Genomic DNA, 16,004 nt, shown 5'->3' with positions numbered 1-16,004 from the left:
GGCATTATTTTTGCACTTCCCCTCACTGAGCAGACATGTAAAGGCCTGTTGCACACTGCCCCTATGTAGTGTTATGTTTATTATTTATATTGTGGGAAGGCCCCCAAATATACACAAGGACACTACTGCACTAAGCGGTGTAGAAACACCTAACAAAAGACAGTCCCCAAAGCGTTTACAATCCAAATACAGGATAAAAGACAACAGCTAATGGGGGAGGGATAGCTCAGTGGTTTAAGCATTGGCCTGCTAAACCCGGGGTTATGAGTTTAATCCTTGAGGGGGCCACATAGGGATCTGGGGCAAAATCAGTACTTGGTCTTGCTAGTGAAGGCAGGGGGCTGGACTCGATGACCTTTCGGGGTCCCTTCCAGTTCTATGAGATAGGTATATCTCCATATAGTATGTCTTCACTACCGGCTGGATTGGCAGGCAGTGATCGATCCAGCGGGGATCGATTTATCGCGTCTAGTCTAGACACAATAAATCGATCCCCGAGCGCTCTCCCGTCGACTCCTGTACTCCAGCTCAGCGAGAGACGTAGGCAGAGTCAACGGGGGAGCGGCAGCAGTCGACTCACCATAGTGAAGACACCGCGGTAAGTAGATCTAAGTATGTCAACTTCAGCTACGTTATTGATGTAGCTGAAGTTGCGTAACTTAGATCAACCTTCTTTCCCCCCCCCCCCCCCCCGAATGTAGACCAGGCCTAAGAATCATATTCGTGTTAGCGAGTGTCTACTCTTGCACCCCTTCAAACCTTAAGCTCTGAAAAATATTTCTGGCCCACCTAAAAGTTTATCCCAGGACATAAAATTTATTTTTACAAGTATTAATTTTAAAACAATTGTATTACATGGAAACATTACAGATTATAATAAAGGGCCAATAAAATGATATAAGGGCTAATTAATAGGATTTAGAAAGGACAGAAACAGGCAGCAAAATTTATACAGTCTGGAGAAGAATCAAGAAAGATATGATCACACTCTATAAATACCTTCAAGGAAACTGAGAGAAAGGAAAGAAAGGAACTATTCATAGTTTCAGAAGACAGAGGAACAAGGAACAGTGGTCTGAAAAGTTGAGGTTATATATTAGAAAAAAAGTTCTTAACAGTAAAAGAAATTGGACAGTGGAACAGAACCCTATGAAAGTGGTTGAGACATCATTGCTATTGATATTCAAGAACAGGACAAATGAAAGAGCAAATATATTTGGTCTCCAAGACTTGAGAATAAAAATATCCTTTAAAATATATGAGAGAACTTATCGCTTTACCTAAGTGAAACCACAGACATGCATGAGAGAGGTATGTTAGATTGTTGAGGAGCTATTGTGGGAAGGATTGGGGTAATATAGCAATCCAGGACTTTATAAAGTGTTTGCTCACTTTTTATGTTGTATCATGCACAGATTTGTTTAACTGTTTTATAATGATTGCTTCAAAATACTATTAAAACACCAAGATGTTTGCTGGTATCATATAAATTTCTATTTTTCATCTGTTTTCTACATAAATGAGACCTGCTAAAGGATGACACTGTGTCTTTATGGTTAATTTGATTATGGAGTTGCATGACAAATGTGCTAATAGTACTAAATCTTGTTGAGCATATAGATTAAAATAATTGAAACTCAGACAAGAGAAGCATAAGCCCAATCACTTTATCTTACTAAAATAAAATTCAGTAATGAAAAGATCAAAAAGATTAAGTGTTATATTTGCTCTTTTAATAGAGTTCTAATTATCTGCATTCATCTATGTTACATGGTTCACCTCCCCCCCCCCATCCTTTCTATTACAACAAACGATAAAAAGGATATTTAGATTCAATCATATACATCCAAATCCTGAAGTCTTTACTCAAAAAAAACCCCATTTCTGTGGAAGGGACTTTTGCTTGTGTAAACAATGCAGGATTTGGCCCTTATTTGTTTTCTCTAAATCTCTCTTTTATATCCTTAATTACATTTAGTCAGGAACAAGAGTGTTAGCACTGCATAGAGTATAATTAACTTCTTAACTGGGTTGTAGCCTATTAAAGTCTTGGTTTATGGGTGGCAATCAGAGAAGCCCATACAGGAACAAAAACAAAGGAAGATTTTCCTAGTATGAGTTACCATCCTGCAAACCTTTATTCATACAAATAGTCCCACACCTCACATGAGTAATCACAATAAAGTAAATGGGACTACTCATATGAATAAAAATTCTCACACTGGCATGTCCACGTGTTTTATGTTTGGTAAAATGTACTGCAAATATGTTATAAATACATGCCAGCATATGTACACATACATGAGGACAAACCATAGTTGACAAACCATATTTGATAGAGTGCTACTACTGAGAAATAGGGAATTATGTGAAAATATATAATTTCTTTGTGATTGAATCCTACTTGGCTATACAGAGGAATAAGGACAGGCGAAACACACACTGCCCATACAGAATCTACTCAGATCCCAGCTCTGGGCATGGGGATGGCATGCATGATACTCTACCCTCTGAGCAAGAGGAGGGGCAATAGGTGGAGCCCTGGCTCTACCTCCTCCCAAACACTGGCCAGCACAGTTGCCTAGATGCAAGTATACTTTCTCAGGAGCAGAGGAGGAACTGTGACTCAGAGGGTGCCTGAGACACAACACCATTCTGCACTTGCTACCTTTTAGAACTTTAAAAAAAAAAAAAAGAAGAAGAAAAAGACGACAAACTAGTGTCATGGCTGCTTTTTTGAGTATAGTTAGGAGAAAGTGTTATTGTTCAAATGAGAAGGGGGGAAAAAAGAGCAGATCATAGAATCATAGAAGATTAGGGCTGGAAGAGACCTCAGGAGGTCACCTAGTCCAATCCCCTGCTCAAAGCAGGACCAACACCAACTAACTCATCCCAGCCAGAGCTTTATCAAGCTGGGCCTTAAAAACCTCTAAAGATGGAGATTCCACCACCTCCCTAGGTAACCCATTCCAGTGCTTCACCACCCTCCTAGTGAAATAGTTTTTTCCTAATATCAAACCTAGACCTCCCCCACTGCAACTTGAGACCATTGCTTCTTGTTCAAATCATAGAATATCAGGATTGGAAGGGACCTCAGGAGGTCATCTAGTCCACCCCCCTGCTCAAAGCAGGACCAATCCCCAGACAGATTTTTTCCCCAGATCCCTAAATGGCCCCCTCAAGGATTGAACTCACAACCGTGGGTTTAGCAGACCAATGCTCAAACCCCTGAACTATGCTACCACTGAGAACAACCTAGCTCCATCCTCTTTGGAACCCCCCTTCAGGTAGTTGAAGGCTGCTATCAAATCCCCCCTCACTCTTCTCTTCTTCAGACTAAATAACCCCAGTTCCCTCAGCCTCTCCTCGTAAGTCATGTGCCCCAGCCCCCTAATCATTTTCGTTGCCCTCCAGTGGACTCTCTCCAATTTGTCCACATCCCTTCTTTAGTGTGTGTGTGGGGGAAACTGGACACAATACTCCAAGTGTGGCCTCACCAGTGCCGAATAGAGAGGAATAATCACTTCCCTCGATCTACTGGCAATGCTCCTACTAATACAGCCCAATATGCCTATAACTCACTCTGTGCAAGCACATACACTACTAGTATTACACAATTTATCACAGGCCAAAAAAAAAAAAAAAATTCTGTGAGAGCTCCTTGTAAAATATTGGCATCACATCCCTGTTTAGAAAGCAACTTGATTCAGGGAGCTTATGCTGCAAAAAAGTATAGTCCTTTTATGACTCCCATTTAAGTAACCCATAATTAGAAGCTGAAAAATTGTAGTATTGAAACAGTTTGATACTAATCTTTGAAAATTACAAGAAAAAAAGAACACATATTGCTATATGATTGCAGACAGAACAGTGTGCACAAAAGTGTGTGGTTATAAAACATGATGTTCAAAATCCTTTTTATAACTATTGCAATCTTTTAAAATAAAGCAATTTTGTCCAACACCCCAAAACGTGCATGCATTGCACTTACTGTCTGGTGAAAATGACTCATCCAAAGTTTTTATTTTTTTATTTTAAGGCACTCAGTGTCATTCTCTTTCAACGTGCACTATAGGACATACAATTTTACTTCGGTTTCCTTCCCAGATCATGGAGAAAAGGCATATTTTTCCCTCTGATTCTCTTTGCCTGTCTTAGAACCAAGGGCCAGAATCTGATACCCTTACTCATACTGGGTGGGATATTTTGCTGCACGGAATTTGTAGTCCAGGAGAAAGGAGGGGTAAAGTGCCTTTAACCCCTGGAAACTGTCCAAGCTACAGCAGCCGTTTGGGGCTGCCCTAAGTGCAGCACGACTGTCTGGAATCTCTGCAATACTGGGTGCTGTGGTCCCTCCTGCCTCTAGCACACCCACTATGTGTGTATGTGTTTGGGGGTGGGGAGGGAGGAGGTGGTTATGGCCATCTTCTACAAGTGCCTGTGCCAAGAGAATCCTTCCATGGCCAGATCCAGAGGTTTTAGAGCCACTTTATGCTTTTTGAGCCTTTTACCCAGTGTGAAAGGGCCAGACTGACAATGAAACTCTCATCCAGTGAGTAGCAACCAGTGTTGTCAACTCTCATGATTTCTATGTGAATTTGGCCCAGGGCTGGAGGCAGTCAGGGATGTGAGAATCTCCAGCCCTCTTGCAAATGTCAGCTTTTCCTGGGGGAGAACCCCCTCTGATTGGCTATCTTCCCCACTGCCTCACCTCCTGGAGAACAGTATAATATTTTTATTAAAAAAATACTTGATAAGTAGTTCCATTGAACTCAGTAGGACTACTTCTGGAATAAGGTAGCACCAGTAAGAACATTAGCATCTGGTCCTGAATGAATCAGAACTCCTTGAAAAAGTTCTCTCCAAAACTAACAAGTGAATAATTGTGCTGTCTCGGGGTCAGATTCATCCACCCTTATTCACAGTAACTTTCAATCTGCTCTACAGGACATAGAAATTTACTTCTGTTTCCCTCCCAGCTCAGAGAGAGAAGACATTTTTTCCTCCAGTTCTAAGCTTTAATTTCCTCTCTGCCTCCTCTCAGAACCAAAGGCCGGTGAGCAGCCCCATTGAAATCATTGAGACTTCTTGCTCAGGTCCTGATGCATCTAAGCACCTAAGCATAGGCAGTACAGCTAATTCCAAAAGTTCAAAAATAATGAAATTCTCTTGTGTTTTCAGTCTGTTTTAGGAATTTTTAACTCCCCTTGCCACTCCCAATGTGTGTGACAATTGATGTGCTTATCTTAAAGCACATGCTTAAATCTATTCCTACCCAATAAAGCACTTAACTGTGTGTTTTACTGTAATGGGACCTCAGGACTGCTTAAATGCTTTGCTGAGCAGAGGTTAAAAAAACCCTGCTTAAATGCTTTGTTGAGTTAGGGCTCAAGTGAGGCACTACTCAACATGAGTAAGAGTAGTAAAAATTGGCCCTAAACATTTTGCTGGTTAAATTCAAATTAAACCAACGATATTACTCAGCCCACTTTCCCCTTCCCCTATCTCCCTCCCCTCTGCTGCTCACACAAAGTATAAAAAGTCACATTCAAGATGAAATCTGGAAACATAGATGTTCTGAAAATTCATTTCCACAGCATGCAAAAGGCTCTGATAGTCCCCATGCCTTCAGCTGTCTGAATCTGGAAGGCTGGCTATCATTCAGCACAATCTAACCAGTTTGCTTCAGGCTGGTTGACCTTTCCATACCTAGCAGCAAACAACGTGTTTCCCTTCCAACTTTGCCAAGTGCTCCTGGTAAGTGGGCAGAAAAGTGCTTACTAGCTGCACTTCATACCTTTGATAATTATTTTACAGAACTTTAACTTTTTATTCCCCATAATTTTTCACTATTATATAAGACATCCTGGTAGACAGCGGAAAGATACACCTATCACTGTGTAAAATGCTTGTATGCATTGTATCGGATAAAATTATTTTAAATACACTTTTCCCTGCTAAATATGAGAAATATACTTACTGGAGGTGCTATAAATTTGTAAAGAGAGGAACCCCTCAGAGCTAGAAACTTTGGTGTGTACATTCGGTCCTGAAGGGAGTCTTGTTCCCGTTCTTCTGTCCAGCCCATATAGACTATCTGATGGAAAAATCAATAGTGTTGATGAATTCCACATACATTACATGTTCATCATACAAATTATGCTGATGCCCTTCAGATCCTATTTAACTAAAGATCCTGAACTGGTGATTCAAAATGACATATTTGTAATTCACTTATAATTACATAATCACATAAAGAAAGCCTATTCATGGGAAACTGTCAGAACAAACTTTCATTGTACCAACAAAAGTAAAAGGCAAATATATATATCAGAAGTTTATCATCCCATAAAAAACTTGCTGGACTCATTCTAAATATGCTGAAAATTCAAATTAAAGGACCTTAATGAAACTGAAGTGTAAGAAACCAAGTAACCATAAAGCTAGAGTAAATATCAAGTAGGGGTTGAAAGTTCTTATTTGTGTAATCCTGGTTGGTGGTTTGTTGCCTTCTGTGGAAAGAAAGGATTCAGTATGAGAGAGAAGGCATGCTATTTGTATTTCAATTTTATAGCTTCATCCAAGGACCTTAACATAATTTTCAGACATTACTCAAATATCATGGTATTTGGTTGATATTATTTTACCAATCTGACATACAGCTAAACTAAGGGTCAGCAAGCTTCAATGATTTACCCCAGACCACACAGCCTGTAACTGACAGAGTTGTGAATTAAAACATAGTAGCAGTATACTGCACTTATTGCTATAAAAAAGATTTCCACTATAGCATGAATGAAAAAATATAAGCTAAAACACGCAAATATAAGTTATACATATTAAAACTGAAATATTGTATATACCTCATCAACTGAATGCAGCATAGAATTATTCATGTTATTAGTATACTATCTACTTTAACTATGTACTCCAGTTCAAAAGTCTTAAGTTAGAAGCAACATGCCCATCTGAAACTTGTAAAGTATAATTATAATTTTAAATAATTGGGTTAAGAAAGGAATGCTACATAATTTATACTTTGTTTCAGGGTTTTTCTTTTTGTTGTTAGTTTTTGCTTATATAATATTCATTATTTCATCCTGCATAATATATTTGAACATTTTCTAAGAACTGTAACAACTATGAAAAACAGAGATGGACCCAATGGCCGCTCTGCCAAACAAAAAAATAGGCTAATTCCCCTTTCACCATCCCCACTACAAAGGCAGAGCAAGGAAAAAGACGGAACACTGGAGTAAAACTGTTATATCATGGTATAACTACAGCTATACTCACCAGATACAATTTTGTGGTTGTCTAATGACAACCTTTGGATACTGTACCTATTCAATGGGAGTTACTGGGTGGATCAACCCTTTTGAAACTCAAACCCGTTATTTAGGTTCCTAACTTGGATTTAGGAGCCTACCTTGAGGCACTTTTTGAAAATCTTGGCCTATATCTACACTGTATTCAGAGAGCTGGGGACTCCTTAAAATCACCATTTCCTCTTTGGAAATTGATTACTTAAATTAGAATGTAACTATGCACCAATCTATGGTATGTGAGTGAGTCAAGACCAAAAGTAGAACCACCAGAGTATTTCCAGAGTACTAGTATCCATAGCTGTGGAGAAACCATGCACATGGACTAAACACATCCATGAACACCTGATAAACTAATACATTTCTTTGGCTGATAATAAACTGACTTCCAATGTAGAAAGTAAAATATCACAGAAAATAGACAAACCAATATCTATTTCATATAGAACGGTTAATGGAATAGACCTGTTAATTTTAGAGCAATAAGATTGTGTAATTTGTTTCTACCCTAATAAGCATGGGCTTTTCTCTGTTCAGGGTTCCGATGTATTGCAGATTGAGTACTGAGATACAAAGGGCCCGGTCTGGCCAATCCTTATGTATGAGTAATTTTATACACATTAGTCGTCAATAGGACTACCTACATAAAGCAAAATTACTAATGTGAGTAAAATGATTCACCTTCCTGTTTGCATGATTTGGGCATGACTCAACCTATGATATTTCAGGACCCTGGATGGAGAATGTTCCATCATTTTTTAAGAGCAGAAACAATATACACAAGTTTATTGCTCCAAAATTAATGGCTCTATATATTAATACCAGCTCTAGGGGTATGTCTACTCTGCAGTTAAACACCCGCGGCTGGCCTTTGTCAGCTGATTTGGGCTTATGGGGCTCAGGCTAAGGGGCTGTTTAATTGTAGTAGACATTCAAGCTCAGGCTGGAGCCCAAGCTCTTGGACCCTCCCCATCATCGGGGTCCCAGAGCCCGGACTCCAGCCCAAGCCTGAATGTCTAAACAGCAATTTCCCCTTAGCCCAAACCCCACAAGCCTGGGTCAGATGACATGGACAGTTTAGACATACCCTGCAGGGTTTAAATGTGTTTCTGCTACATTTTATTGTTGCCAGTGTTATGCCAGACGTGAGATTAAATTATCATTATGATCCCTTCTGGCCTGAAAATCCATTAACTCAATGAGTCCACTCCAATGAGCAAAATTAAGCATAAAGCTTAAACCTCTTTTGTAAGATCCCAAGGGAAAAGTTATATTGCACATATATACTCAGAGTGAGAGAGACGATCATAAGTACAATGAGGCAAGGTTTAAAGAACTATTCCATTGAAAACCCTAATTTATTTCCCTTTATTAATGGTACTTGGGATGTCATTCACGGTGCTAGAAAAATCAGAAGTGTGCGCCTGAGATTTCTTAGGAGCCTGAGGAGGTAATTGACTTAAATGCGCTACTCAAGTGAGTAAAATTATTCACACATATAAGACTTTGTAAGGTTGGGACAAGAGTTAGCAAAATATTTTTGATGATGTCAGATAAATGGCAAATGATTGCTGATTTCTGGAGACTGATACAGTTGCATGGTGAAAGGAATTAAACTGAATTTAGTAGGTTCTAGCTTTTGATTTGTTTAATTGGAACTGGATACACAGTAAGATACCACTAGACCGGCAAAAGACCTGTTAAGCAAATCTATCTGAAACAAAGGAATGTGTGTTTTACTCAATTTACTTATAAGTAGTAAACAGGGTCCTTCAGACAGCAGGGAGAGGAAATGGAGTAAACAAAACAATTTTCATTTCAGCAAACATAAGTGGGGGAAGAAAGAGTGTCACCTTCCTCACTGCTTGAATAAACATTACTTGGAGGGATAACCTTCAGAAGAAAACAAAGGGGCGGAAAACCCCAAGTTCTCTCTTTCACCCAAGAAGACAAATGCAGCTGTGCCTTTGGGAGAGATCCTGACCAAGGAGAGGGTCAGTCACCATCTTGCTGGAAGGCTGTGGGGAGAAAGGCCATCTTGAATAAAACCATGAACCAAAATTTGCTAGATTAAGTTTTAGACTGTTAGATGAGTGTTCTCGTTTTTATTTGCTGGTAACCATTTCTAACATTTTCTCTCATGCTTGAATTCACTTAAAATCCTATCTTCTTTTGGTAATAAACTTGTTTTATTTTTAATTGAAACTAATCCAGTGTTGTGTTTAAACTGAACTGGTTGGTAACTTCAGTTAAAGTAAAAAACCTATTGAATATTGACTCCTTAAAGAGGCAACAAACCTTAATATTTCTCTGAACTGTCCAGGAGAGGGCTGGATGTGGCAGAACACATTTTTTTCTGGGAAAATATGGGACTGGGAGTGTGTTGAGGTTACCCTGCAAGTAGTAACCAAGGCTGGTGGGAGCCAGAGTAGTGCTGTAGACCAGCTACTCGGGTCAGAGCTGCTGAATCAGGGCTCTTTAGCACAGACACTCAGGTTGTGATATGCATGCTGTCAAGCTGTTTGTGAGCTGCCCAGGTTGAGAGCTACATCAGCAATGCACTGTGAGGCATCCAAGTTTAGAGGGCAAGTGGTGACACAACCACTCTTTGGTATGGATTGCACCCCAGAATGTGACAACCACCTGGCCTGAAGATATTTAATATTTTTGTAGTATGGTAAGTAATTTGTGTTCAGCTGGTAGTTTCTCTTTCCCACAACTCTGATTACATTTTATAAAGTTTGTACTTCCACTATTCATCAGCCTAACAGGATAAAGTCACTCATGCTATGTGGATGTATTGATATTTTAAATTTGATTACTTCACTACTAAAGCAGCCATGAGATATTTGAGATTTTTTCCCCTTGACTCTACATCATGGGAAGAAGTTAAACTGATTTTGCAGACAATATCCTTTATTGAGGATTTATTAACAAAAAAGGGCTTTTCTCTTTCAAGCTACAATACCATCATCAAACCTACAGAGGGACTGTTAATCAAAACACTATCAGATTGTCAGTAAGTATATTTATAAAATCCCTTTTCTGTAATTTAAATGAATAAAACATAGCCATACAGATTCTAAAGAATAGGAAGGTTGGCCCAATATATTAGTGTTTTATTTTTTAAAATTATTTTCTACTACAGTGGCCTCAAGTTCTTATGAATAAATTAGACACGTGAAACTGGAGAAAGCATAGGTGCTACACGCAGTAAGATGATTGGAAATGGATAAAGAATATCCTGTCTTTTAGGAGATAAAATCGAATCCAAAGCCTGGTGATATTTTAGATTTTGATAAACATGCTAACTTTGATTCAAAGACAAAATCTAGAACAACAATGGGAATCTCATTAATTTAAAATGGACAGTTTTTTAATTCTGGAGATCAATGGCTCATTTATGGAGTGTGATAAATATAAATAAGAAAGAAAAACTTTAAAACACCAAAGATGACCCAAGGAATTATGTACCATGGCAGGTCCCCTTCTGATCCTGCACAAGGAACTGCAAGCATGGACTCCATCACAAAATCTTATTCAATTTAATTGGATTCCACATGGAAAGAAAGAACAATGATTCTGAGTCCCTTTGCAGAACTAGGACCTAAAGATCCTTGACTGCATACATACAAACACAGAACTCATCATATATACCGGTCATATATATGTAGAATAGAATTTAACTATCTATCCACTGAGCTGAAGGAGTATCGCTACTAATTCAGCCAAGAAAGGGAACTGAGCGGCGCATCAGACAACTTCATGTCTCAGAAGTGGTATGGATACTGCACACACACAGAAAAGGAGTGGAGACCCCAAAGGAATAAGGCATGACCAAATGCTATGGACATCTAGACATTTGAATAGCATTTCAATCTTCAAGAAGCAGCAGCTTTGTTTGAGGACTGCCAAGCTTCTCAGTCCTGTCACATGGAAAAAAGAGACCAAGTCTTATTTCCGATAAACTTCCAGCCACAAAGCAATTTTTGCAGCTGTTGTAATTTCCAAAGGCAATAAGTGATGCAAAACGTATTAATTAAGTGCAAGTTGATTCTGCATTAAAGACTCAATATATTATTATGGCTTCTCAGGTGAAACACGGACACTTGAAAAAGTCTCTATATTTACATGATAAATTAACCAGAACCCTTCTTTCAGTCAAAAATCCATACACATCCAATTCAATATGGATTTACAGGATGCAGACACTGTAGCTGAGCAGGACAATAATTCATAACCTGACAACATGTATTTATTAAATCCACATTTCATATCTTCCCAATATGTTGTTAAAAGTATTTACTTACATAGCCTATAAGAGCCTTTCTGTCTGATGTGTCATTTTTCACAGAGTTTTAATGTGAATGTTTAATTTTACTTTATAAAGAATAAAAAGATATTCACTCAAGAAAATCACCACAAAATAATGCTAAATAAAGAGGAACTTTTTCACTAGGAGGGTGGTGAAGCACTGGAATGGGTTATCTAGGGAGGTGGTGGAATCTCCTTCCTTAGAGGTTTTTAAGGTCAGGCTTGACAAAGCCCTGGCTGGGATGATTTAGTTGGGGATTGGTCTACATGACCTCCTGAGGTCCCTTCCAACCCTGATATTCTATGATAGATGAAAATAAAGCAATTAAAAGATCAGGACAGAATTACTGCCACTTTCTCTGGGAGTTCTCAGACTAATATTATTTGCAGCAGCGGAGTGGGGCAACAGGACAAAGATAGAGCCAGAGGACTAATGAACATCTTATACAGCAGGCAGGATGATCCTGATGGCTTGGTGAAGAGCTTTGATAATTGTCGCCCCACTGCTACTGACATTCTTGTCCCAGCTTAGTACTCTCAGAGTTTATCATGGTTTATGGTTAAACAGAAAATTCACCCAAACAAAAAAGCTGGGAAGAAGATTTGAGCCTGGTTCAGTTGCAGTCAATGGCAAAAGCTCCATTGACTTCAATAGGGTCAGGGTTCCCCATAAGCAGGGCCGCCGAGAGTGGGTTCGGGCCCCGGTGAAAATTTTTTTGGGGGCCCCCCAGCAAGGGCGGACCGGCTAAACAGGGCTTCCCCCGCCTCTCGTCGGCCCTGCCTACAAGTGAACAACTATTTTTAAAAATATCAGAAGATTCCATCGTGTCTGGATGTGAGTGAATGAAAGAGCAATAATAAATATGAATAAAAATATTTTGCTATCATGTAGACATGGAAAAACAAATGTCCAGCAGAGCTGGCCAGGGTTTTGAAGTCTAGCTCATTCAGAAAATCTGTCCCTTGAAGCAGTCTTGTCATTTTAGCTTTGTAAATGGTTTTCTGTCTTCTTCACTAAGCAAACAAGATGCATTAAAGACAGGTTCTCTGCACCAGGAACACAGGGCCAGGTTTACTGATATATAAAAGAAAAAGACCACACATACACACATCCATCTCCATGATCCTTTCCCAGGAATTCTTATGCATTCTATTGTTTTTTTTTCTACTATGGAATGTGGGGTGCCAATCAAGCTAAACTATAAGGAGATTTAATTACCGCTCAAACTACTTGATCTTGAAGATCTGTTTGCTTGTAATCCAGTCTGAGGCCTACCTTTTTGGGGGTGCTGACTGAGCACCACATTGGAGAAAATCAGGAAAGGATGAGATTTTTAAATGTTTTACATTCTGGTTTAAGCGGGCTTACGGCCCCAATTGCATCATTAATTTTTGTAACGACTAGAAATTAAAGCTAGTAAGGAATTTTCCCAGCAAAACTGGTAAGTGCTTTGCTGAATCAATCACAAGGTGAGGTCCACCCTATCTATGAGACTAAATGAAGTGAATACAATTGCTTTATAGGGATTCTGCTAATTTCTTTGGGGCAGATTCCCATCTTTGTTGTTAACTAGATACTAATCATCAACTCCAAATGCCCTCTCATATGGAGTCCCTCAGGGGTTATATTGAACAACAGCAGCAATGTGTATGTAAAGTCACTAGGAGAATGGATAAGGCAGCATGCCTTGGCGTATCCTCCATTTGCAGATACTCACATCTACCTTACTGTCCTATATGATCATTGTTATTCCATCTCAGTGCTAAAATTCTGCATTACATGGTGCATATAACACAGCTGACTGAATCTCAACATGGATATGACAAAGCTCGCAGAGGGGTAAAATACTTATTTTAATAAAAAAGAATTGCCATTTTGTTCATGTGTGTGGAGGGGAATTACTTTCCCAAGGTTGTTGCTTTATTTCATTTTAGAGAATTATTCTTTCATTTCCCCTCACCCCAGAGAATTTTAGGCCTCATTCTTATATAATAGGACTGATTCTTACAGTAGCTGTGATAAGAATCCTTCACATAATAGAGACTCATACATCTATATTTTCATAGCATTAACTTCACAATTCCAAATAAATACATTGGGAATTGTGCAGCTAAGCCTCCAGAGCTCATTGCTTTGAAAACATATATTTATTGGCGTAAATCCCTTGTTTAAGTAAGTTTTTTTTCCTTTCACCATTTATTTAGACTGTTTCATAGAAAACAGAGGCATACAACAATACACAAGGGCTTTTTGCATGTGGTGTTTGTTTGTTTGTTTTTAAGATGATGCTTCAAATAGAGCTGGCAATTTTCATCCTTCACGGCTCAACACAGGTGTATTCCTTTATCTAGTAATCCAGCAAAAGGAATGCATCAGGTTCCATAAATATTCATCATGCAAGGTTTTTTATATGCCTTTTCTGATGGTCCTCATAGTCCTATGGAATATTTTTATCTTTGTTTAACCCCTCCCCCCATATATTTTATCAAAAGCAATTATTTACTGGACAATTTTGTCTTCAGTCATAAGCTATATACTAGCTCAGTAATGTATTATGATTGAGATTGTTGTGTTTTCCTGCCAAAGCAAAGGAGAATTCTTTCCGCCAGTCCTTGAACTAACAATGATTTGGCTTATCTCAAATCAGATAAACATTTAGGCTTCTACAGTATTCTCACTATATGACTCTTAAAACAACCTGGTAAAAATGTAAATAAAGTGAACAAATTGAGCTGTATCTTTAATCTTGCATAGTGCCATTTTAAACTTAATGGGAAGTATTACAGCCTGCTTTACTGACATTAAAAATCTGATTTGACATAGGAACCACTTTGTATGGTAGCACAGACTTAGTGCACTTTAGAGTCTCTCACTCCTTTGCACTCACTTTGCACTGCAATGAGGTATAGCAGATATTTGTGTGTGTGGTCAATGGGATAGAACGTAGGTTCTCAACTGAGGGGAGTGCGTCAAACTTTCTAGGGAGGCATGGCTACGGATACCAGAGGTGTGGGGGAAGGTAAAGTACCATACCCCACCTCCTTTTTAAACAGGGGAATTATGCCTCTCCACACACTTTTGAGAACTTGAATTTGATAGGGGAACAATGAGGAGGGGATGGGTCCCCCCGCCTGGGCCCCTGAGGAGCTGAATGGCATAAGGGCAGAGCCCCTTCCCTGCTGGCAAGACCGAGCAGGGACCAAACCAAATCTGAGTAAGCAGCATTGCGACCTGGCGTCCGAGGTCTCGGCACTGCTCACATGTAAAGGTAAGAGGTACTGTTATAGTACCACTCGACTTGCATTTTGATTTAAGCAATTTGCCTGATATCACCTGATCAAATGCATTAGCAACACTAGGTGGCAGTATCCTTGCAATTGTAAGGCGGGGTGAGGTTTGAGAAAAAAAGAAAAACACACACCAAGGCTAACATGGGGCACAATTCAAAAAATGTTGTGAAACCCTGGAATACAATAAAGAAAAAGAAATATGAAAAATAACTAAGACACTAGCAATAAAAGTATCACTGACATTATGAGGGGTTATTCTTCTCCCCTCTTCCCCTCCCTGCTGTTTTCTCCTAGCCTAATCCCCATTTCAATTCCTTATGTTTTGGAACCCTCCATGAAAGAGAAGCCCCCTCATACATGAGCTGCTTACTGGTAGGTTATTTAATTTTAAATGAACTTATTATTCCCATTTCAATGGGATCAAAGGATTAAATATATTAATGTATTTAATGTCCTTGAATTTCCTGGTAAGAATTTAATTTCCTCTTCACCCTATTATCATAGGTAGCTTGAAGATAGGTTTTTTTGTTTTTGTTTTTTTGTTTTTAACCATAAAGTAAACTTTTGAGGAAATATGATGGGGATTTAAACTAAAACTGGAAAATATTTTTCAGATATTTGCACATTAAATTATGAGGCTCTTCCCATTCTTCTCCATGTAACTGAAAAATAGACTTATAATACGGAAAAATTGAATCATAATATTTGCTCACTTGAACACAGAAGAATATAATCACAGAGGGAGTAAACAGTTTAAGCAGGCAAGAATTGCTACACTGAGAACTACAGGTAGTACTACACAGAGTAACCAGCCAGAATGATATTTGCAGTTTATTACCGTATTATGTTTCACAGCTGAGCTCTGTGACACTTCTGAAGTGCACATATAGCAACTTCAGATGTAACCTTAGTTCAAAGCTCATTTTGTTTGGTAATCAAAACCCACATTTGTGAAAGGTTCACAAGCATAAACTCAGGTTGTTCCCCATACCACTCGGCCTTCTGCCATCCCCTAACAAGTCCCAATGACTTCCCCCACTAAAATTCTGGGTGGCCCTCTTTGCACCTTCCTAC

General features: G+C 38.9%; 1 protein-coding gene across 1 annotated transcript in view; it reads right to left on the bottom strand.

Annotated features, from left to right (window-relative positions):
- Nucleotides 1–16,004, bottom strand: part of SNTG1 (syntrophin gamma 1) — a 245,729-nt gene that overhangs the window by 68,596 nt on the left and 161,129 nt on the right. Inside the window, exon 12 of the mRNA XM_026659517.1 lies at nucleotides 5,981–6,097. Coding sequence (XP_026515302.1) covers nucleotides 5,981–6,097 — 117 coding nt within the window. The remainder of the gene's footprint in view (nucleotides 1–5,980; nucleotides 6,098–16,004) is intronic.

The sequence above is a fragment of the Terrapene carolina genome, unplaced genomic scaffold (assembly GCF_002925995.2).
Source record: "Terrapene carolina triunguis isolate 2854851 unplaced genomic scaffold, T_m_triunguis-2.0 Scaffold58, whole genome shotgun sequence".
NCBI lineage: Eukaryota > Metazoa > Chordata > Testudines > Emydidae > Terrapene > Terrapene triunguis.
This window is presented reverse-complemented; position numbering and strand designations above follow the sequence as displayed.